At 31.0% G+C, this 24,615-nt stretch overlaps 1 protein-coding gene and 1 long non-coding RNA gene across 2 annotated transcripts; both read left to right on the forward strand.

Annotated features, from left to right (window-relative positions):
* Positions 1–2,269, forward strand: LOC139497668 (glucose dehydrogenase [FAD, quinone]-like). The gene is made up of 3 exons (XM_071285900.1): positions 1–130; positions 972–1,197; positions 2,122–2,269. Exons 1-3 carry the CDS (start codon positions 1–3, stop codon positions 2,267–2,269), a joined length of 504 nt encoding a protein of 167 aa, XP_071142001.1.
* A 16,760-nt stretch (positions 2,270–19,029) lies between these two features.
* On the forward strand, positions 19,030–24,268 carry LOC139497185 (uncharacterized). Its single transcript, XR_011657709.1, has 3 exons — positions 19,030–19,180; positions 22,702–22,720; positions 24,125–24,268. It is a non-coding gene; the product is annotated as an uncharacterized lncRNA (long non-coding RNA).
* The last annotated feature ends 347 nt before the right edge of the window (positions 24,269–24,615 follow it).

Consider the following 24,615-nt stretch of genomic DNA (forward strand, 5'->3'; position numbering starts at 1 on the left):
ATGAAAATGTTTTTATTACAACCAAGAAGTAAAGGTTATTTGCAGCTTTTGGACAATTCACCGTTTAGTTCTCCTATGATAGATCCGCGATATCTTTCTCACCCAGAGGACATTAAAGACTTTGTTAGAGGTATAACTAAGGATATCACAACTATAGTGTGAGGAAATGATAACAAAATAACATAACAATACTAATCTCTGAGGAAAATACCAAACGGAAGTCCCTAATCAAATGGCAAATCGAACACATCAAATGAATGGATAACAACTGTCATATTCCTGACTTAGTACAGGTATCTTCTTATGTAGAAAATGGTGGATTAAATATAGCTACTCAACCTCTCACTTGTATAACAGTCGTATAAAATTTAATTATATTGACATCGATGTTTGAACAAATCAAACAAACAAAAAATGTCAAAAGTAGGGGTACATCAGTCAACACTTATTATAATCTTTATCACCTATAAAACAAACAAATCAACAAAGAATCACAAACAGGCAAACATACACAGCACATCAGCAAAAACGAAAATAGAGATTAGACAACACAATGACGGAATGTACAAGTACTGAGCCTCGTCAAATGGACTTTACCACAAATAGTATTAACAGTAGAACGGAAAGTATTGTTCGAAATGTACTTTTTGAAAGTACCAGTATTGTAATAATTGTCATTATATTTCTTTAAATTGTTTTTCCAATTACGTTATTGTTTAATTAATTATTCCCTTTATTGAGACAGTCCACATTCATTTAAGTTTTTCATTTGTCAATAGTCAATTGCATACGATTATATCTTAATATATTTTTTACAAAATTCTGTAGAAACGATTAAATTATCACAAAGACTGTTTTATTGGACAACATATATCTAACAAAAGCACACAATAAACTTACTGTCAATAGGACATTTCACATAAGGTATATCCCACGCTATTGTATTGGATCACGTTCAAATATAATTGCAGGCATTCGGTTTATGCGTTCGTTAGAACAAACTAAAGCATGGAAATCTATTGGTGCTACTTTGGTGAGACAAGATGTACCTGGACATTGTAGTGAAGACATTTTTGATTCGGGTAATTACTGGAGGTGTATTGGACGAAATTTCCTAACGACGGCAACTCACTTTATAGGAACATGTAGAATGGGATCAGTTAATGACCCTTCGGTTGTTGTAGATTCAAGATTAAGGTATTGTAATACTTAATGAGAGATTGATTTTCACAACATAGTTTGCTGCCATACATCAAAATGTCTATGAATGTCTTTACAATATTACTAATTATAACACATTGTTATTGTTAGCAACGTATTAAGGTAACCGAGATGTCAACGCCACTGTTTGGACTTTTTAACTTGAAGTGTACATTGATACTTTGTACTTTTTTGTAGATTGCTTGAGCTTAAAAAAACTTCAAACACTGAATGAAAATAACCTCAAGTTAAGATAGTGTTATGCGTATGAATATATGAGCCAATACAAAAAGATTGTGTTTAAAGGGGTATATACAATCAAAGATGTTGAGGTATACTCACTATTAAACTTGTTAAAGGCTTTGCACACATATAAATATTTTATAAATGATTTTGTTGTAAAATTGTCATTTTACGTCAAATATGCAAAACTTATAAAACTAGATCACACACAACATCATAAACGTATATGGTCAGATTATATCATCCTATCTATATCAGTTTAGATAACAGAGTTTCAAACGGATTGGAGATTGTTTTTTTGTTTTTTTTTAATTCCAATTGCATTACAATTGTTCATATATACTTTTCAAAGGTACCAGGATTTTAATTATACATTTATAACTTTCTTCTTATTATTAATCATTTATTGTTAATTCATTTATTCACATATCGTTGATTATTGATGTAACACGCCTTCTGGTTGGATGAACGTCATAACGTGTGACCGTTACGTCCTAAGCGGTTTTTTTAAATTAATTATTCCTTAAAAATGGAATCTAGGATAACATTATCAAGACTGACTGTAAAAGATGTAAACACTTTCAATACACCACAGTTTCGATTCTATTTCTTCATAGACAGAAACAAATATTAAAGTCGTTCCTTCATTTTACAAATCAACATACTTTTGTCTAACAGGGTTATTGGTATCAAGAACCTAAGAGTGGCAGATGCATCCGTTATGAGATATCTTTCGTCAGGTCATACAAACGCACCAGCCATGATGATTGGAGAGAAAGCTGCAGACATGATCAGACGTGACAGAACTCACAAATATAACATCTAATCCCGTATTGACTCGAAGAAAAAATTTATGGATTGAGTCGTTGAAATTATTTAATGTCTTGATAAAATATGTTGTACGGAAAAAGAATAAAGCAGTTTGAATAGAAGATGTTATTTCTGAACTTTATATCTTTCAAAATGGTCTTCACTTGCTGACATAGTAGGCTATATTTTTATATCCCATATAAAGATAAAGTGTTCTAGTAAAGCAAACTGATATTTCAGTCTGATTTTTACTCCGTCATTTGAAAACAAGGCAGTCACCAATGTCATATTGTAAGGTCTGATGATCCCGGGAACTATTTACTAGTATCTTTTATAACTTTACATGTTAAGTGTTACAGAGTTTACGGCACCAGATACGCATTTCAATCATTAACTAGCATCACCTTATCAACCAGGCCGAAAAAAGGAAAATATAAAATCAGTATTTAAACCAAAAGGGATCTAAATCATTAGCATACAAAGAATTGGAATCATGCACGATGAAAATATTTCTCTAATATTAATGGTTACTTAAATATTTGAAAAATGCAAATTCACTAAGTAATGACTGTAATATTCGAAATAACATAAAAAATGTGGGCGTATCGGGTTATTTTAAAATGTGCAGCACATTTTCTATGTTATTCCGAATGGACAGAAGAAATATTCCAGTCATTTCTTATAATTTAATTCTTAATTCCATTTTAAACCCGAGTAAACCATGACAAAACTTTGATGACGTCACGGTCACATGAGAAAATTATGCCTATGAGCTGAGAAACAAAACAAAACAATGTCATCTAATCAGAAGACGCGTTACATCCGAAATTAAATTATTTTGAAATGATCACAATATTTAGAATTCTAGTACCGACGTATATTTAAAAATCCAATTGTGAGTCATCGTCTGCGGAAGTTCTCATATAGTCCAAATATTAACATCAACGGTACAAAACTTTTCCATCATCGTGTTTACGACTTTTATATTGCTATGACTCGCCTTTACATAGTCAATAATAATGCATCATTGATATGTCACGTTAATGTCTTATTGTCTTAATACTGCAATCTAGAAAAAAACATTTTCAATTGTTCTTTAATGTTTAAATTTTATTTATCTATGATTTAAATAAAATTGTGGAAAATCCACCCCTAAAAGGTCTCATATCAGGCAGAGAAGTATACAGCACAATGAAATGTACATTACCTGCTGAAACCTGCAATCCATGGTGAACGAATTCGTTTAAGTATGGACTAAAATATAATCAGTAAGAATAAAACATAATGATTTATAGGTTTCAAACAAAAAATTATTAACAAAAATTGTAAAAGAAATGTTTGAGTCGTTCCATGCATCATTGTATACATTGGAAACAAGAACATTTGAAGAGGTCGTATGAAAACTAAATGTAGTATGCATGGGGAAAAGTGATATCAGGTTAATTACTGTATATGACATAGTAATATACAGTCAACGCATTTTGACTGCTCAAATAAAACAAATGCCGTATCAAAAAGTGTATGAGGACTATGTTACCAACAGAAAAAAAAAAACAGATATACACATGAGGGGGATATATTCAGGGTATTTGTGATGTAAACAAAAGGAGACCAAGTAAGATTTCCAATTATTTATCAAAGTTCAGATGAAGTAGTGTAAAAGGTATAAGCAACCATGGTGTCTCCAACAATGAGAAAAAACTAATATATCGAATGTCGATGTAAATATATTTGCTGGAGCCAAACCCTCTCTAACATATTATAGTCATTTATTATGACGTTATTCGCTTATTTGTATGCTCACATCATCTGTTAAGAATGCAAAATATCTGAAGACTAATTGTATCTCAAACAGAAGATTTCCAGATTGCTTAAATATTATGGAGGTTTAATCGAAATATATAAATTAAAAAATATCAACCAACTTTGGATTATCATGCAAGGGTAAACATGCATTACAGGGGACGCTTTAACTATCAACATACCTGGTCTGTTAGTGTTCATGTATTGTCCTCAATTTTTGTTTGTAACCGTAAGCTTGATATGCTATTCTTAAACAATGAACAAATAGACCATCGATAAGCTACTGTTTCTATTAAATCAGATCTTTAGTATTGGGGAAAGTCACTTCTTTTCTCGTTAAACTATGAGCAAAAGAGAGGCGAAGTATATCAAAACATCCACACTGACGAGTCAAAATGTAACTGACAAAACCAAGGCTATCAATCAAACCATTAAGTTTGATTTTTGATAAATGAAGCGATCATCAAACATCTTTAAACAAGTGTGCAATTAACCAGTTCAACAAGTAGTCTTTTAAAAGCTGATTCATTAACTCGCTTCATTTTGGAGAACATATGAGTCCATTAGATCTTGTTCGTAACCTTCATGTGTCTCTGTTAATTTGTAAAATTTGATAATTGATTAATCATTGTCAAATAAATCACCTTTAAATAGACTTATTAAGAAGGGATATAGTTACGATACTGTTGTCAGGTCATTAAAGATTGCATATTTTGGCGTTTATATTGATTCGATTATAGGGTCTTTGCATCGAAACTAAACACATTTATTATTAATAAACCAGTTGTTGGCATGACACGGGTTATGTTCTTCTCATATATGTTATGATGGTATGATACTAAACCCCTCACGGGGAGGATTGTGCCTGATATTCATATGATGAAGACATAATTTTTCAATCAGTTTAATTGAAGTCTAGAGCTGGCACGTCAGTTAACTGCCAGGGCCCGGTTGTTCAAAAGGCTGGATAAAGTTATCCACTGGATAAGCTTGTAGATTGGATAAATGTTTATTCAGTGGATTGCTATCCAGAGGTTAAATTGTGTTGTTCAAAAACTGGTTAAAGATTGTCCAGCTATCCACTGGACAAAATGCTATCCAACTCCCATAACCAGTGGACCCTTAATGATATTATTCAAGCTCTGTTTCAGAAAGTACATCACGATTCGCGAAAAGTCAGAAAATGGCATTTTCCATACATGTACCTTTTCTGTATATTAAACTATCCATGAGCGTACCTACGGCCCACGATGATATATACCAGAAATTCATTGAATATATATGTTGATGCAGTTCAAATATTTAAGTGTGACATAGGTATACGCTCATAGTCAAACATTTAAAAAAACAGTTTAAAACAATTCGTCTTACTCTGATCTTCTCGTAGTTTTCATTGAATCATCGAAATTTTAAACGAACTGCAGACCGGAGAGGATTTCTGGTATTCCCTGGGATCCAACGACAAACTTATCTTCATGCTAGATAATGGCTTGTTTCTTTAGGACTAAAATGAACATATTTGAGACAGGAAAACAGGATATTCCCGTATCTAATATTCATGGATTAAAAGTGACATTTTGGCAGACCGTCGAATTTTGACCAAAATCAGAAGGAGCTGTGACAAACTTCAAAGAAATTTAGGAATGTGAATGAAGTTTTTTATAAGTTGTTCATACTAAAACATTTCCTTTTTTTTTTTTTACTAAATTCTAAATTTCAATATTAAGAACCCTGTGACCCAGACGTTAATCATGTCGAAGCATGAATATGTCTTTTGTAGCGTAAAAACTGCAAAACTTTGTTTAGAATGTAATCTCCGAGGAATGGTGGTTTCTTAACAGGAACACATTTTGCATAAATATTTTTTACTCAACAGATGGATATTGATGTTAATTTAATTACATCTTTACCTTCAGAAACATGTATTTTGTTTTATAAATGACGAGGTCGTCGCCCTGGAATGATCTGGAAACTAGGAGATTCATCCCAGATTCATCTTCATTGAAGCTTTTAAGAAAGGTGCTTTCTTTCACGTCCGCATTTCTATCAAGTATGACATGCCAAATTAGCATTTATGGCAACGATTATCATTGATGGCGAAAATGATTTACAAAACTGTATATTAATGAAGGCCTGGACAGGGTATTGGAAGCATAGGAGAGAGGGGCGGAAGAAGGGAGAGAGGGGGTGGTAGAAGGGAGAGAAGGGAAAGGAGAAAGGGGGATAAAAAAGGAGACGAAAATGTATATTAAAATTTAGCAAGAACACAATTATGTAATAAATGAGTTAATCAAACGATTCAAGTGCTAATAAAAAGTAAAAAAAAAAAAAAAAAAAAAAACGACCCGAGGAAATATTGAAACGGAAAGTCCTTAATCTAACTGCAAAATCATACAAATGAATAACAACTGTTATATTCCTAATAGGTACAGGCATTAATTTTTCTTATGTAGAAAATTGTGGATTGGACCTGGTTTCATGGCTAGTCAAACCTTTCACTTGTTTGACAGTCGCAGAAAATTCCCCAAAATGGCATACTAACGGAAAAAATATTCCAAACCTCGTCACTAATTCATTACAATCTCTTATATATGGAGAAAGACTAAATACTAACAATTTCCAGGATTTTTTTGTGAGCATGTGAATGTATAGAGACACATGTCACCATCCTTGTTTGTTTTTGTTTAGATAGATTTCTTCAAAGTTAACCGATATGCATACATTTTGGCAGAAAAAGGATGAAATTACTTAGTATAGAGTAACGTGCTTTTATCTGAGAGGTATTGAAAAAAACATGTAACGGGATCTGAATGGTGTTTGTTATTTTGTTTTCATTTTCCCTGTCTGGTTTCGTAAATTTCCTATTAATTTTACTGGTTTAGTTTTATTTCCAACTAACAGGGTGCACATTCTGCTTCAAAAATGTTATTAGTGAACAGTGATTTTCAAGGACAGTTTGAATTGATTGATTTGAGGTTGCAAATGTCCAGTTGCAAATATTCCAGGCATGTTCAGGACGACACAGTACAATTTGAAACTGTTGAGTCTAAAAGACGCATTTCTAGTGCAGCCACCAAAAAAAAGGTTACTAATAAAAACATTCCGTCAGTTGTAAAAGTGAAAGATAAATAATACACGTTTTTAATATAATAGTATATTCTCTGTATGATGTAAACGTTTGGGTAGTGTGCATAGTTGCAGACAAACCTTGCAAACTGTATTAAATGTAAGTTCAACATTCTGTCATTCGTGAAAAAAATACATTAAAAAAATCTGAGAACATACATGCATCCTCTATAAGAAAAACACTCGGTACATTATAAAATGTCCACCTTGAAATTGAATACCGTAGAAGGAGGAAGTCGGACTATGTGCTCTGCGTGTCTTTGTATATTTTTAAAATTCCAAATTTAGCAAACTGTCATTTAAAAAAAGTCTTGACTGAATATGCGCACTTTATCATGATATGTGTATTTGTTTGGATCGTTTAAATAACAGGTCAAACAACCGTATGTTACGGTGTGTTTGATGACTTATATTGAATTGACCTGTATATATGTTTATTTCAATTTTGTTCTGCTATTATACCACTTCTGTCAAGCTGTATATTATGTATATCTGCCTTGTAACAGTGTAAACTGTCAGAGTGTACAATAAAATCTTAAATCTTGACGAAAAAATGTAACCGGTTTTCATATTGAAATTATGCGATGTATAAATACAAATACGGACAGTGGCGGATCCAGAAATTTTCATAAGTGGGGGCCCACTGACTGACCTAAGAGGGGGCCCGCTCCAGTCACGCTTCAATGATTCCCTATATAAGCAACCAATTTTTTTCCCAAAAAAGGGGGGGGCCGGGCCCCCTGCCCCCCCCCCCCTAAATCTGCCTCTGACGGACGATATAGATACAAGACAAAGCTATCAAGACCTAAGTAATTTAAGAACTCTATATAATAATTATAAAGAAAAATACACTTATTATGATTTCAGTAAATTTAAAGCATTTCACTTGTTTGAACAAGTACAAGAATAAGATAAAATCAAAATAATATTTGATTTTATGTTGATACTATTTCCGTTTGAAATAGGAATAGCGAGAATTTTAAATTGCATATTTTTATCTAATAAAACAGATAATTTTTGTCGAAGGTCATGCATTGTACCTTTATATATTTGTACTATAGTGAAGATATCATCTTAATACTTTTTTTTTTATCACATCGTTTCAAAAATCTGGATGAACTATAACTAAAAATTGATGTTGGAAAATTGAAAACCTCTGTCCTTGTTGTTAAATTAAAGTATAAGTCGACACTGTTTACTAGAATATGTGCTTTAGTATTGTTCAAGTTAACAGACCAATATGTTTTTAAAGATTTACCATCGCTTAAAAATAGTTCAAATGGGAACATGCCTCATTAATATATTAAGAATATAAAAAAAAAAAAACGATGATATAAGCAATTATAGGTAATCACAAGGCCTTAAACAATAAGAAAACCCCATATCGTATGGTTGGCTATAAAAGGCCCCGATATGAAAAATATTAAATCATTTCATTGACAAAACTAACTGCCTAATTTATAACAAAACAATTTACGAAAAACAAATAAAACCAACGAAAACCACTGACCTATAGGCTCCAACTTTGTGACTGGCACACAAAGAATGTGGCGGGGTTAAACATGTTTGTGAGTGCTCAACCCTCTCTGTTACTTGGACAGTGGTATAACAGTACATCATAAGAACAAACTATAAAAATCAGTTGAAAAAGGCTTAACTCATCAGATGGATACAAATAGAAATACATCTAACAAAAACACAGAGTGAACATGGATGGGTACTTATACATCTCAAAAACAAAAATACACTTAGTATATATATGAGAGTGGTCGCAGTTACTGACAGCTAGTTCAAAGCCAATAACTACTAATGAAAAAGTCATGTATTTAAGACTGAAATATCAATCTGTACACATCCAACATCCAATGGATTTAGTGTAAAGACGACATTTACAGTCAGAGAAAAACATGACCTTGTGCAATTGCAAACTACAGGTATCGCCAGATTGTAGTATCGTGAAAGTATACCTATGTTGGTTTAATTTTGCTAGATTTTGATGTCTCAGAATTCAGTCATTCGTCTTGGTGGGAACCTTAACATTAGAATGCAGTAACTTTGAATTTGGTTAAAATAAGATACTTCATAATTTTCTCATTGACTAAAATATTATGTTATCTAAGAAGATGTTTGTATTTTGGTGCTACAATTATTACTCTTTCTTTATATTTGCTAATGCTCGTTTAATTACCTTGGATATTTTTGGGATACTGAAGATAGGCTACTGCCACACTTTTACAAAAGAGTCGTTGGAAATGGTAGTGTGATGGAAAATAATAGATGCATACTTTACTGTAAAGGACAGGGTTTTAAATATACAGGTACTGAGGTATGTACGATCAAGGGTAAAATAATTAACAAATAGCCCTGCATATTTTACAATCAAACGCAGTTAAAATTCGCCAATGTTTTTATTTGCAGTCTGCTAATTAGTGTTTATGTGGTGATAATGCCTTCCGTAATGGACCAGAGAATGTAAATGATAATGCTTGTAACACACATTGTTATGGTGACTCAACACATATATGCGGAGGAGAACGGCGTTTGTCAGTGTATGCAACAGGTATAATTAATGCCAAACAAAACACATAACATGCACTACTACATATATATATTGATCAAAATATAGACAGGGGAAGGTGGTTTTTGAAAATCATAAAACAAGGCTTAAAAATCGGCCTGTTTGAAATTGCCAATTAGAAATCAAATGTACTAGTAATATATAAAACGTACGCTTCATAACTTCCTTAAAATGGTCTTTCTGTCAAATTTTAAAAAGCTATTCTCTTTTAATAAATACTGCTAATCATGGTTATTTTAGTACATTAAAGTAAAATACAGGAAAGTGGTTTCTTATATCTGCAGATAAAAAAATGTTTATTTTAAATATAAGTGATTTCACTACTCTTATGTTTTAGTATTTTACCTTACGGATGTAATATACAATTGAGAATGGAAATGGGGGATGTGTCAAAGAGACAACAACCCGACCAAATAAAAAACAACAGCAGAGGGTCACCAACAGGTCTTCAATGTAGCGAGAAATTCCCGCACCCGGAGGCGTCCTTCAGCTGGCCCCTAAACAAATATATACTAGTCCAGTGATAATGAACGCCATACTAATTTCCAAATTGTACACAAGAAACTAAAATTAAAATAATACAAGACTAACAAAGGCCAGAGGCTCCTGACTTGGGACAGGCGCAAAAATGCGGCGTGGTTAAACATGTTTGTGAGATCTCAACCCTCCCCCTATACCTCTAACCAATGTAGTAAAGTAAACGAATAACAATACGCACATTAAAATTCAGTTCAAGAGAAATCCGAGTCTGATGTCAGAAGATGTAACCAAAGAAAATAAACAAAATGACAATAATACATAAATAACAACAGACTACTAGCAGTTAACTGACATGCCAGCTCCAGACTTCAATTAAACTGACTGAAAGATTATGATTTCATCATATGAACATCAGGCACAATCCTTCCCGTTAGGGGTTTAGTATCATACCATCATAACATATATGAGAAGAACATAACCTGTGTCATGCCAACAACTGTTTTTAGAATAAATGTGTTTAGTTCCAATGCAAAGACCTTATCAGTGACTCAATATTAACGACAAAATATGCAATCTTTAATGACTTGACAACAGTATCGTAATTATATCCCTTCTTAATAAGTCTATTCAAAGGTTTTGTAAGTTTCTGAGGTGAATACTGACACCTTTGTGCTTTATAAAGAATATTACCATAAAAAATTGGATGTGAAATACCTGAACGTATTAGAAGTCTGCATGTTGAGCTATATTTACGAATGATGTCTTTATACCGATGATAAAATTTAGTAAATGTTTTGACTAGTTTGTGATATCGAAAACCCTGGTGTAATTATTTTTCAGTAATACATAAATTTCCCTCGTTAAAATCGAAAACATTGTTACATACACGAGCGAATCGTACAAGTTGAGATATATAAACACCGTAAGATGGTGACAAGGGAACGTCACCATCTAAAAACGGATAATTAACGATAGGAAATGAAAAATCATCCCTTTTATCATAAATTTTAGTATTCAGCTTTCCATTAGTGATATAGATATCAAGATCGAGAAAAGGGCAGTGGTCATTGTTAGTATTAGCTTTATTTAAAGTAAGTTCAACAGGATAAATTTCCTTAATATACATACTGAAGTCGTCATTATTGAGAGCCAAAATATCATCCAAATATCTAAAAGTATTATTAAATTTGTTTATCAGATGTTGTTTCGATGGGTCTTTGCTTATTTTTGTCATAAATTGTAACTCATAACAATACAAAAACAGGTCCGCAATAAGTGGTGCACAGTTAGTCCCCATTGGAATTCCGATAATCTGACGATATACGGAATCTCCAAAGCGAACAAAAATATTATCTAGTAAAAATTCAAGGGCATATATAGTATCAAAGCATGTCCAATTAACATAGTTTTTTTGTTTATTGCTACTAAAAAATGACCTAAAAGAGTTTGAACATATATATTCACATTCTAATTTTTTGAATGCCCATTTAATTAGTTGTGTGAATTTTTTCTTAATGAGAATGTGAGGCAATGTGGTATACAGGGTAGAAAAAATCAAAACTTTGAACAGATTCAAAATCACCAATATAAGCATGGGATTTATTAAGTACTTCCAACGAGTTCTTGACACTCCAAAAGTAATCTATTCCACTATTTTCGAAGGCCTTATTTGAACAATTTATTATCAGGTTTTTAATTGTACCAAGTGTGCTGGTAAGAAGAATAGACAATTTAGTAGTTGAACAATGGCTTGAAGACGAAATAAATCTATATTTGTAAGGGGTTTTGTGTTACATAATATACATATATTGAAATAGGTTTTCGCCCATGGATCAATCGTAATGTCATCTATACGGAAATTACAAAAAGTTCGTAGTTGACAACACAAACCAGAAAAAGTCGTGACAATGACAAACCCTGATTTATTAGGCTGTGCAATGTATTGCTAAGCATCAAAAACATATTAAGCGTTTGAAGTGTTTATGGAAACTGGTGAATGCAGTGTGTTGTATGACTACGAATCAATGTGGGAGGGTTTCCAATATGCTACTGGATATTCGATTTTTATGTTGATGTAAAACAGTGATATTCAAATCAAGTCAAAACAGAATAAGTCATATAAGAAACACAACTTATTATAACTGTCAATTGCGGTCGTACATTTTTGCAATATCATTTCATGACGTAGAGGCCGTTATCAGAATGAAATTAACGGGACATTAATTGATATTTATTCATTTCCAAGACACAACAATATCATCTCTATCCTGTCATCTAATACTGTAGCATTCTACTTTTTAAAAAAGGAACAAATTGTAACGTTTTTCCCTTATTTTAAGTTTTCTTCAATATAATTACCGAAACGTTTACGTGTTCGTACATGTTAAACATGCTATGTGTGAAGGAGTATGTCTGTAGCCTATAGGGATCAAGTTTTTTGGATAATTTTATAGATTTGAATTAAAAGTGAGGATTTGTATATTGAGATAACACAATTGTCCTTACATTGCATTGTTTTTAATACCAAACAAGAACGAAGTGATATACTAGAATATGATATTAATATTCACGTACACTCGAGATTTCAATCAAAAATTTGATTTGACACACACATGATTAAATGTTCTTATCATCATTAAGGGAGTTCGCTTCTCAGTTTCAAAGTTATCAACTTTTCAAAACACTAGTTTATATTGATAAGGGATTAATAAAGGAATCCAAAGAGCAAAAAAAATATATAGGTCACCGTGCTTGTTTTCGTGATATTAGCCAATGAAATTTTGGCGGGGAAATATTCTTTCTTGGCTTTTCATAGCTTTATCATTGACAAGTTGAAGTTCTCAAAAACTGTTAAAAAGTAATTAAAATTTTATAAGACTTTTACAGATGGCTTATCATTATACATGTAAAAGATTTACAAAAAGAAAAATGAGGGTCACCGGGGAAATCTTTTCAAGGCATTCAAATGGATAAAACCAGAGGATTCCAAAAATCTGACAAAAAATCTAAAACATGACAAGCCAGCTTCCTTAAGTGTGTAGAAATATCAGTCTGCTGTAACTATAACTTCCGTTTAAGATGGCTCGACCTATTCGAAGTTTTGTCAGAAGTGCCGCAGTTTTCGTTATTTTAATTTTTACAGACAGTGAATCAAATTGGCCGAAAAACAATATAGGATGTTCAGTACCTTTTAAGCTCAAAATTTTACCTTTAAACCAGGTATGTAATAGGGACCCTTTTCAATTAAATAATAGAAAAAAAGAGGGGTTGACATATTTTTTATCGAAATATAAAAAAAAAACTGTCTGTGACACTTGGTCCAAAACTGTGATATAAAAAGCTGAAATATAGCTTCAAAGAATTAGCCAAAAAGATATAGGTCACCGATTAGGAAAAATAATGTTTCCTACAAATCCAGAATTTGGGTTCGAAATGGTGAGATTGGGCGAAAGTCATTTTGAGCCTTTCACAGATACACATAATAACAATGACGTTTTGTTAGTAACAAAAATACAAAAAAATAACATTTTTAATCAATCAAAACAATAAAATAATTTTCGTGTGCATGGTAATTCATGCGTGACATTATGCGCAGTCGAATAGTCCCAAACTCCCTTAAACCAAACACTCTCATACCTTTATTCGATGTAACCAAATAGATGCATCTAGATATTTTTGTCACTGTTTTCTTTCACATTATATTGTCTACCTGAGCTAAGTTTAGCATTGATGTGACTGAAAACTCGTTATTACAAAACGAAAGTATGTTAGTAAAAAAAAATAACTCTACTTCAAATAGTATATGGTAGAAATCACTAACTATCGTTATAATGCCGGGTTTTACACAGATACCAATACACAGTAATTTTAATCTGGTATCACCAAAGTTGAACAAAGATATTTAGAAAAACATATGAATATACATGACATTGCGTTGAACATTTGTTGAGGAAGCATACATATGAGTTATACTACAACAGTATCAGAAACAGTACAACCGACATTTCAAAAAAGTCCTTCATCACAGACTTTCTGTTTGATATCTAGTGCACACTGTTTATTTTGGAAGCATAACCAAAAGTATAAAATATTCATGCTGTTTAACCATTTAGTAAAATTAAATGATATTATTTTGATTTAAACCATACTAAAGAAATCAAATGCAGAATATCAAATTAAATGTTATGGCAGTTTGGTGTGAAATCTTTTAAGAATAATCATCACTTCTTCCTGACCAATGGAGAACAATTGATAACATTAATTAAATCTCCAATGCTTTACAGATCTTTATTAGAAATCGTCCGAGAAGAAACAGACATGTTATTCAATACATTTTGATTATAACTCCTTAAAAGAGAATCAACTAAACAATGTTAAGGTTGATTTGATTCTTAACTCTCTGCCCGACTGGGCCTTAAACCTATATCTTTCACTTCTTACAGCTCATTTCTACGACAATTACACCTATCATTACACAGACGCCTTGTCCCACCGCTAATTATAGCTGATGATTTGTTATCTTCTCTTAGGTTTTCAGTAAGAACGTCTAATCATAATTTACCCAAAGTATGTTTAAGTGTACAGGAATGCGCATCTACTCATATCGTCAGTATAGTTACCGAATACTATTCTACTTTTTAGAAGCATATCATTGTGATCACTATGAAATTTTAATCAAATACGTTAGTTATTTTTTAGTGATAAGTGCTAATTATGCCGCCTTCGGATTTCTTATGATTAAGATATACCACATGTTATAACATTTAGAAATTGTATAGAAAATCAACCTAACAATGTTATTAAGGATTCGATTTTTTACTTTACTTGCCATTTCTATTTTCCTTTCATTATATATATATCTATATTTTTATCACATCGTTTCAAACGTCTGGATATTTTATGTTTATATTAATAAAAATTAAGCTTACTATGTCATATTGGTTACTTTGCGTTTGCATCTATATTGTCTAGCAACTGAGTTAATAAAAATAACTAAATTCATACAGCTTACAAAATGTATTTGCTTTATTACAAATTTGTCCAAATCGGGATCTTTATGATATACCTATTTACCTATAACATATAGTTGATGAGTTATGGATGTCAAAATAGTTCAAAGAGAAAACTTGCTTTCATGAAGGTTGACTTGATTTCAGAAAACCTTTGTTTGTTTTTCCTTATATGTTTCTAAAGTTTGAAGAAAAACATGTTTGTAATTGTACTGCATCCGAACAGATCCTCAAAGCTCAATTATTAATTATTAAAATAAAACAAATTTATAATTTAAATGCAACACGCACATGATAACGAAATGTACCTTTTAATATTGTAATGTGTTACATGTACATGTAAATTCTGCATTCGGGTACATTTTGTAATCGTCTATGTTACCCCTTTTATCTTCGTTTACATGTATAATTACGAAATACAATTCAAATATGATTATTGGTATCATTCATATAAAGCATAGAATTACAAAATTCGTCCAAATTGTCTTTATGATTTATTGTTTTAAAAATTGCATTATGTTTTGCCTTGGCTTATGTAAGGGTGAAGCCAGAATAAATATTTTCTGTCTTTTTTTCAGTATTGTTTACCGCATTGCCACTTGTTGAAGTATGATATAAACTATTTCAGCAAGGCCACAAATATAAACAAGATGGACAATAATTTTATTGCAGAAACTGCAAGCATTCTTTAATGTATCTGATTACTTCAAATGATTCTATGCATAAGGTAGGAACTGCATACATATTTCGGTTACAACCCTACGAACTATTCCAGTGATCAAAATAATACATTGCATGCCAAAAATACCTGTGATGTTTATAATATGCTAGTCAGATCTTCTTACAAGAATGACATAGAATAAAGAAAAAAATATGAATTTTATTACTTTAAAATCCAAGCAATAAGATTTTCACTAAAAGAACTATATATATCTAAACGAAATACAGAACACAATACAGACATATGTATTAGGCATTGGGACGAATGTGAATATTTACGACAATATTATCTTTCACAAGATTTCATATCTAGAAAATTATCATTTCAAACATATTGCTTATATATATGATAACACCAGGCATGAATAATACACGGTTTAAGTATTGACTTTATAGTTGTTTGTCTCAGTATACATTTCACTTTTAATGATTATAATAATATTAAATATATCATATTCTTCGCAAAAAAATATAACACATTTATTTGTATAACTTATTAAAACAGGGAAGTTTAGTAGAACTTTCATTAAACATTTTGATTCTAAGTTTATTAAGTTTTAATTATGAGTTCCTTATGCAGTTTTATTGTATTGACCACGGTGAATAACTGTCATACTATTACCTATTCCTACTTTTGCTCAATTTGTTGTAATATGTTTATCTAATTTCATTAAAAGGTACTTTTAAAGATCATATTTTACCTGATATGTTCTAGCTTTTTTCCATTTATTGAAACATCATCATTAAAATATTTTCCCCCCAAAAATATATCTTTCATTGATTGTCTTTGTTAGTGCTGAAATACATCTTTTTTTTTTGTAGAAAAGGTATTCTAATTTTCCCAATCATGAGTGAAATTCATATAAGATACTATCATTTATGAACGTTATATACTCTTTTTCATTTGAGTTTAAAAATATGCAACCAAAAGCCAACAGAAGTCTTTATGTCTGTATACACGAACCAACAGGTTGCATTCCCAATTCAGCTAATACAGCTGAATGACTGCCTTTGAATTAAGTCGAAACAGTTTCAGAAAATACTATTTTTAGTTTTACTGATTCCATTGATAAATATTTGAAATCAAAAGTTTTGATGTTCTGTTCTGTTCTGTTTAATAACTATGTTTCATTTCATGCAATAGTAATATAAGGCTCACACAAGAATTAAAAAAAATCGCATAGAAAAAACATCAATACTATCTGATAAAGATTTTGTTTCATGATAATACAAAGCTTTAAAAAAAAGAAGTTTACAGCATCAGCGAAAATTCCAACTACATATAATGGCAAAGACTCCCATCAAGTATATAAATGAGACCTGTCTGTCCAATATGGTTGGTCTTCACAATGTCAGTGAACGATGAATCAACTTCAAACGAAGTTCTTCGTAATTTTACATTGTAACAATCAAAACTGAAAAGAATTATTCAAAGAATAACAATTATAATGCTTAATATAATCTTTTGATAGTTTTGCCATATTTGAGTCAAACTTTATTGAAAAGATGTGAACATATCGGTTAACTTGTACTCTATAACTAAATTGCTGTGCCATTTTTGCTACACAATTAAACGATACATAAAAAACAAAACGATTTTCATTCACAATTTCGAGCGGAAAGTACAGTACCGACGGAATACACTTAAATAAATTTTTGAATTTCAATAAAAAATAATCTTTCGTTCCCAAAAAACTAGTGGTATTTGCTGGTCTGATATTTAAAATGGAGTATCTATTATGGTTCAATATTTAGAGAAGCTTATTCGTTACGATAAATATAATGCCTGCTATATCCATTTTGACAAAAGATTGCAGTTACTAATTCCATCTTTTAATTTTATTTGTGTCACTTTTATATTAGTTATCGGGAATCAGCGGAGAAATTGAAAAAAAGAAATGCCTTATTCCTGACTTTGTAGAGGTATTGTTTAAAGAAAATGGTACGTCAAACATAATTTAAGCACAAACGCATTAAATTATTACATCCTCCTACTTGTATGACAGTTGTATATAGGTCCGCTTTATGGTGACACTATTTGATAAGTAACCCAACAATAAATATTAATTTAATGTCACAATTACTGAGATCGGGTAGCCAAAATTGTGTCAACATACATCACAGACATACAACACTATTGACTTAAATTTTCAAACAAACATATAGTTTTACATGAATGTAACAAGGACGCAACCATACACAAGTGTAGTAGATATCAATAAACCTATTATAGACGCCAGGATTAGAAAATAACCAAACACGCGTTTCTTGTGAACCTCTATTGATTTGAACATTTTGCCAGTTGACCATAGCTGAACAAAAAAATTAAGACGATGTTTGCATCTCAAATGCCCTATTATAATCAAATATGTCTGCATAAGCTATCTATCAATTAAAAAGGACCAGATATAATTGAAATGTGACTTGCCTTAGCATTTTTGTGGTTGCTGACATTTTTTAAGAGGAATAAAGTTTAAATTGATCTGATTTAAAATTATAAATTATAAGATTATGCTTTACTCTTTTGACAACAAAAGTAATAATGGTTGTTAAAAATTATAATACCTCATATTATTTACGATCTTAAATAATAGAACTGCTTTTAAATACAATGATAAAATTGAAATGTCGATGATAAGAGTATGTCATAAGAGTAAATAATCGGGCTAAATGCAATTTAAGGATAAGTGAGACGTTAATGGTCAAGAGAAGAGCGCCAATTAGAAACAATAAAACAAAGATTGAGCTACGCAAATCTCTATTACAGCCAAGATGAATTTAAGTGCTGTGGAACATGTGGAAGGAGAAGTTTTCCTAATTTTGTAATCATACAGACGAAAAGGAAACATAGCATGTCATAATGCAGCATACTGTAAAGCGAATTGATAAATGTATTTAAACTTATTTACAATGACCGAATAAAAAAATATTAAATTATTCAAATCAATGCAATGTAGTGTAACGAAAACTTTAACGATGCGTATCTATATCCAATATTTTATTGATAAAACTCTATATCTTCAATCAGGTGTCAGATTGTGGATAATAATGGAATGAATATTAAAAATAATACATTCTATCAGATTTCCTGTGGGTTTATATAAAATAACGCTTGCTGTCCGCAAAAGACACTTATCACTTTATTGAGGAAATGTTAAGAAAGTTCATTTTGATTTGTATCCTGCTTGTGGATCTTGGGATTTCACTTAAGGTAAACGATCAATTTAATATATTTCAATTTCAGAAGTAATTACATAATACTTATCATTTCATAACGAATGAGGTTTTAAAAATAACGCACAAAAACAATTTTTAGTTAAGGAATTGGAAGATATTTTGATCTTTCCTTACATAAACATTAACTCTACCGACTTCACTACACCATTTGCGCATTTCGACTTTAAATGTCTCTTAGATTATAAACTCATCATCGATATCAGGTTAAACATTGTATACACCTGACGCACAAAGACCAGTTTGAGACATGGTGACACTGGAAACAAACTTAAATGTTAAAATGCCAAATAAAGTACAAAGAGAACTAAAGACTCAAAATTCCGAAAGGTTTAGCAAAATACAGATAAGGTAAAATATTCCTTTTGTTAGACATTCGTAGTATTCCGATTTATTCAAAGTTTTGTAAACTTTCAAAATTGACCATTTAAATTATACTGCATGTAAAAAGAGATGTGATGACTTATAAGCTAGTGCTCGAGTTCTTGGATGCAACCTCCAACAGCGATGGCATCAAACCAGTTGTTAAATATAGTGATTTTTAATACCAATATATGAAAATTTAAAGCCTAGTTATCAAGTTGCAAAGCTGATAAAACCAAAAGCAGAAAAAACAACAATATGAACCAAATAAATCGCTAAATCATGTCAAAGGTCAAAAACAGGATAACCCAAAAAACACAACACAATCAAACAATAGACAAAGAGTGCATTTCTTTCTTACAAAAACGATACAAATGGCTAAGCGCGCACATGTTTTTATAATTTGTTTTTAACATACATTTGCAAATTTTATATAAACTTTGACAAACTATGCACTCGCTAACAATGTAAAGTTTGTCGTTCATGGTTTGTTAGTACAAATGCTACATTTGTTTCTAACTTCAACCTTGAATTTTAGTAAAATTATAAGAAAACATTGGAACGATCTGCAAAAAGACAAACAATGCAATATAATCGCCATCCTAGCACCTAACATAGCGCATACACGTTACAAAAATAGAAAAGAATTACTTGCAAAATCAAGGCATTAGTCTACCAACAACATGTGCATGCATTATTGAAAATTCAAACAGGGTCAGTAAACACTGATTACACGATGTATTTGTTTCTACTTTTGTAGCGTAAAAAACGATAACAAACGCCACACAACGTTTATTAATGTTAGTAAGAAAGAAGTGTACTCTAAATCAACGATATGCATAACACACCTTATACAAACAGTCCGAGTGTTTTATTAGTTTTTATAGTTTTGTTTGTTAAGCAATTGTTTTTTCTTCTTCCTCGTGATGTAGCAAACAATCATTGAGCAACCTTCTGAGACTTGATCAACCTTTAAAGATCAAGCTGACCTTCAAATAACTTTTGGAATTTTCCGTACTGGTATACAAGGTTATAACAAAACAGGATATAGTATATACAGAAGTTATACAATATTTGTTAAATCATATACTAGTATTGATGGATTCTTGGAATGAAAGATGTGTATGCGTGAAATACCAAGAAAAAGTATTATATTCATGGCACTATGGTAAAACATATTTTAGATTTTGTCGAAAATATTTTACAGAGAGAGCGATTTTCAAAATTTTAAAGATATAAATAGGTGTCAAATTTTGAAGGTTATTATCTTTATACTAAATGTTTAAAATGATCTGAGACCAGTAACATTTATGTTGAAGAGGATGTTGAGTGTATTGAAGATATCAACCACTAAAAAACGATGATGAAATTTTGGTGAGGTAAAAAAGTTTCCCTTTCTATTTTTTTAAATTCTTATTGGAGCATGTGGAGGGACATGTAAGTTTTTTTGTGTAATACATATTTTTTTATTATTTTCATATCATTCTCAATTTTCATCTAAAAATAAAGATGTACAAACAATAGTTTTGTAATTTGAACTCATACATATATATGGTTAAACCATTATTGTTACTAAATTATAAAATACTAGGTTAACAATAAAATACAGAATACATCTTCATTGAGCTTTATTTCTTAATAAAATTATCAATATTTGACCATTTTTCTTTTATTTTTATTGCTTTATTGGTCGAGCACATACTTATAGTGACCATGTCAATTCTATAATAATACCTAAGCCATTCAATTGTTTTCACCAACAGATGGGACTATAAATCTTACTCTACATAGGTAAACATATCTCTTCAATATGAGAATACATGATATTTTACACCCACGATTATACTTGATAAGGTGTAAGTTTTTGTTTATATTTGGTGAGGTGAAAAAGTTTCCTTATCAATTTGTGTTTTATTCTTATTGAAGGGACAAGTAACTTTCTATTAAATGACACAAATTATACCATCAGATAATTTACTTTGTCCAATCTATTTGAGTTATGCATTTTTGCATTTTACCATGTGCAAAATATTATAAATTGTGATTTCTAATTTTGACCCCTTCCCTCAAATATAATTTAAAGGCCAGATGACTGAATTGTTAACAACACTACTGTTATACTTCTGAATACTTCAACAATTAAATATCCAACTTCGCATAGACTTGATGTGGCCTTTTTAAAACATTGAATTCATACGTCACTGTTGTGTCTTTTGTAGACAAAACGCGAGTCAAGAGCAAATACAAAATTTCTAACTTGGTATCTATGATCGGTTTATTCATAGACAAAACAGAAAAAATATAAATCTGGATTTTGTTTCCTTCAAAATTTTCAGTCAGTAGTTGCGTAGTTAAGTGTTTTTGTATGGTATAGCATCAAATTGTGGCTTTTATTTTTCCATATGTGGTACAAAACAAAATCAATTTCATAAAACCGAATCTATAACAAAAACCGATGTTTATGTATACATAATCCAGCTAAAGACAGGAAACAAGACAAGACAAAACTCCCGGAAACAGACGATTAAAAATAATGACAACGTTGCGTTGATCATGACAAATTCGCATCGTTGGGAGCAATTATAAAGAATGAAGGGACAAACTTATTGGAATAACAAAAAGAAGCATAACCTTTCACAAACATAAAGAAAATATGCATAAACAATGAACCATTTACGATGTCTTATTGTCATTTATAATACCTGTTTAACGAACTCGCTCACAAGAAAGAATTGTCATTAGAGATGTAAATAACTGTGAAATATAATTCTTTAATATGTTCTACATGATGAGTTCTGGTGTTATTGATATATAAATCAATTTTCTTATTGCACATTAATGCAATACAAACTTGTTTTGATGTTGCTAATGCTTTCAAAAAGCTTTTTGTGTTTTTCTTAAACCTGGATTTGTTTTCTTTTAATCAATTAATGACTTTTCATCAGTTGTATACTACTGCTGCCTTTATTTTGATTATTCCTTGTTGTCTCGTTTTTCACACAGCGCGCAAAAATGATATGTTTGTTGTCGTTTTGTGTATAGTCGAAAACTTTGTGATTGTACTGTAAATGTAATTGAAATCATTCAATACAGATTATTCGAGATGCAACTTATGCTTTCATATTTATTTTTCAGTGCCAAATACAAGTGCTTGGTAAGTCAGTTTTCACTGTGTATTAAACATCAGTACAATTAGAATACAATTTAAAAAGATGCAAAATGTATTTGATCCATTGTGTTTGTTTTCGAGCATGAAAAGAATGTTGTGGCCCTGTTATACATATGGAATTTACGTGTGGAAAGTCGGAAAGTTTGTTGAAAAAAACGTTCAAATTTTTCGTCCGAATAAAACTTGCTATGCATATAGGGAAACTACACTTATCTGAGCCCCGGTTCTCTCCTCCATTAAAAAGTACGCGAAACGGTTACGTCATCTTTCTCATCTACAATATGTGACGTCACATGTATATGCCTGATGTCAATCAACACTAGACATATTTATACTTTTCGTACGCTTCTGGATTGTTTCAGTATTGCAAAATTAAGATTTAAATGCACAATTTTGAGATATTACATAAAAAAAAAAAAATTAAAAGAAACAATGAACCGTCAAATGGTAATAATCGTTAAAAGCAAATTGCATTATAATTAATTATCGTTTTTTTTATGAAATTCTTCTTTGACTGATAATTTCATTTCTCAACACAATACAGTGATATGAAAAAATATCGCTAGAAACTAAGGGTGCACATGCCGTTGTCAATTATATGAACTACGTCGTCTAAGATAAAATAACGATAAACAGATTTTCATTGATCCACCGTAAGGGCACAAGCGAAAAAATCAGTCTCGTTAAGATGACCAACGATAACCTATAAATATTGATAGTTACTTATTATAATCCATGCATTTGTAATTTGTCATTTACACTATATATTTGATTTGACCGAGGGGTACTCTTAACATCTTTGGTAGATTTGAGACATGCATGGTCGGTTAAAACTAATGTATTTTGTCAAATTATTAACCCTTTAAGACATACTTTAAATATATGGTATATTTTAAAATAAAAGAAAAATAAGGAATATAAATTTTAGTAGTTTAACGATTGACACTCGTTTGTAAACATTCAACAAAAAGAATGGGTATTGAGCACGTGTTTAACATGTACAATGATGTACAATCAGATAAAAGTTTATTTCAGTGACAGATTTATGCGTATTGCAATCCCCGGATGTTTACGAGAGGGTCACGCTCAGGTCACTTTGAATACAGACAATATGTCGGCGAATTGCTTCCTGGAAGCAAGCAATTAAAAAAACTTAACTTCTTCTGAATGTGCACAAATTAAAGAATTTTCTTTTAAAAAAGTATATGTACATATTAAGTTAAATAATGAAAACTATCCATTTTGTTGTAAATAAACATATGCTTCCCTTTTTTAATTTGAGGTTTCATATGACTGTAAGGAATAACGCGAGATTGCAGTTAGCCAATCAGAATAACGTATTATAATTATTGAAACATACATCTTATGTAATTATTTAAATTTGTACAGGTTCGTTTGATTACCTTGGATGTTTTGTTGATAATCCTGGTAGGCTACTGTCACACGGTTACAATGGAAACGGACATTACCCTAAAATGGAAAATAACAGATGTATACTGTTCTGTAAAGGGCAAGGTTTTAAATATGCCGGCACGGAGGTAGGTGTGATAAACATCAATTGATTAACAAATACCTCTGCTTATTTAGCAATTAAACACGATACTAATGTGTTAAATAGATAGATAAACATGATAGATACATACTCTATTCCCTAAAAACTAAATACAAGTTTACAGAGAAACAAACAATATAAATAAAAATACGATTATAGTAGAGATAAACAAATACAGTACGTTTACGTTTTTATTTGCAGGCATCTTCTTTTTGTTTTTGTGGAAACACTGTAAAAGATTCTTACACACAGAACTATGAATGTAACGAGGGATGTTTAGGTGACTCAACACAAATATGTGGAGGACAATGGCGTTTGTCAGTCTATG

This window comes from Mytilus edulis, chromosome 12, assembly GCF_963676685.1.
Source record: "Mytilus edulis chromosome 12, xbMytEdul2.2, whole genome shotgun sequence".
NCBI lineage: Eukaryota > Metazoa > Mollusca > Bivalvia > Mytilida > Mytilidae > Mytilus > Mytilus edulis.

Bases quoted from the DNA above. Each gene is read 5' to 3' on its own strand.
- LOC139497668 (XM_071285900.1), top strand. From the start codon at position 1: ATGAAAATGTTTTTATTACAACCAAGAAGTAAAGGTTATTTGCAGCTT. The intron at 131-971 runs GTATAACTAAGG...ATATAATTGCAG, and splicing joins CATTAAAGACTTTGTTAGAG to GCATTCGGTTTATGCGTTCG. The intron at 1,198-2,121 runs GTATTGTAATAC...TTTGTCTAACAG, and splicing joins GTTGTAGATTCAAGATTAAG to GGTTATTGGTATCAAGAACC.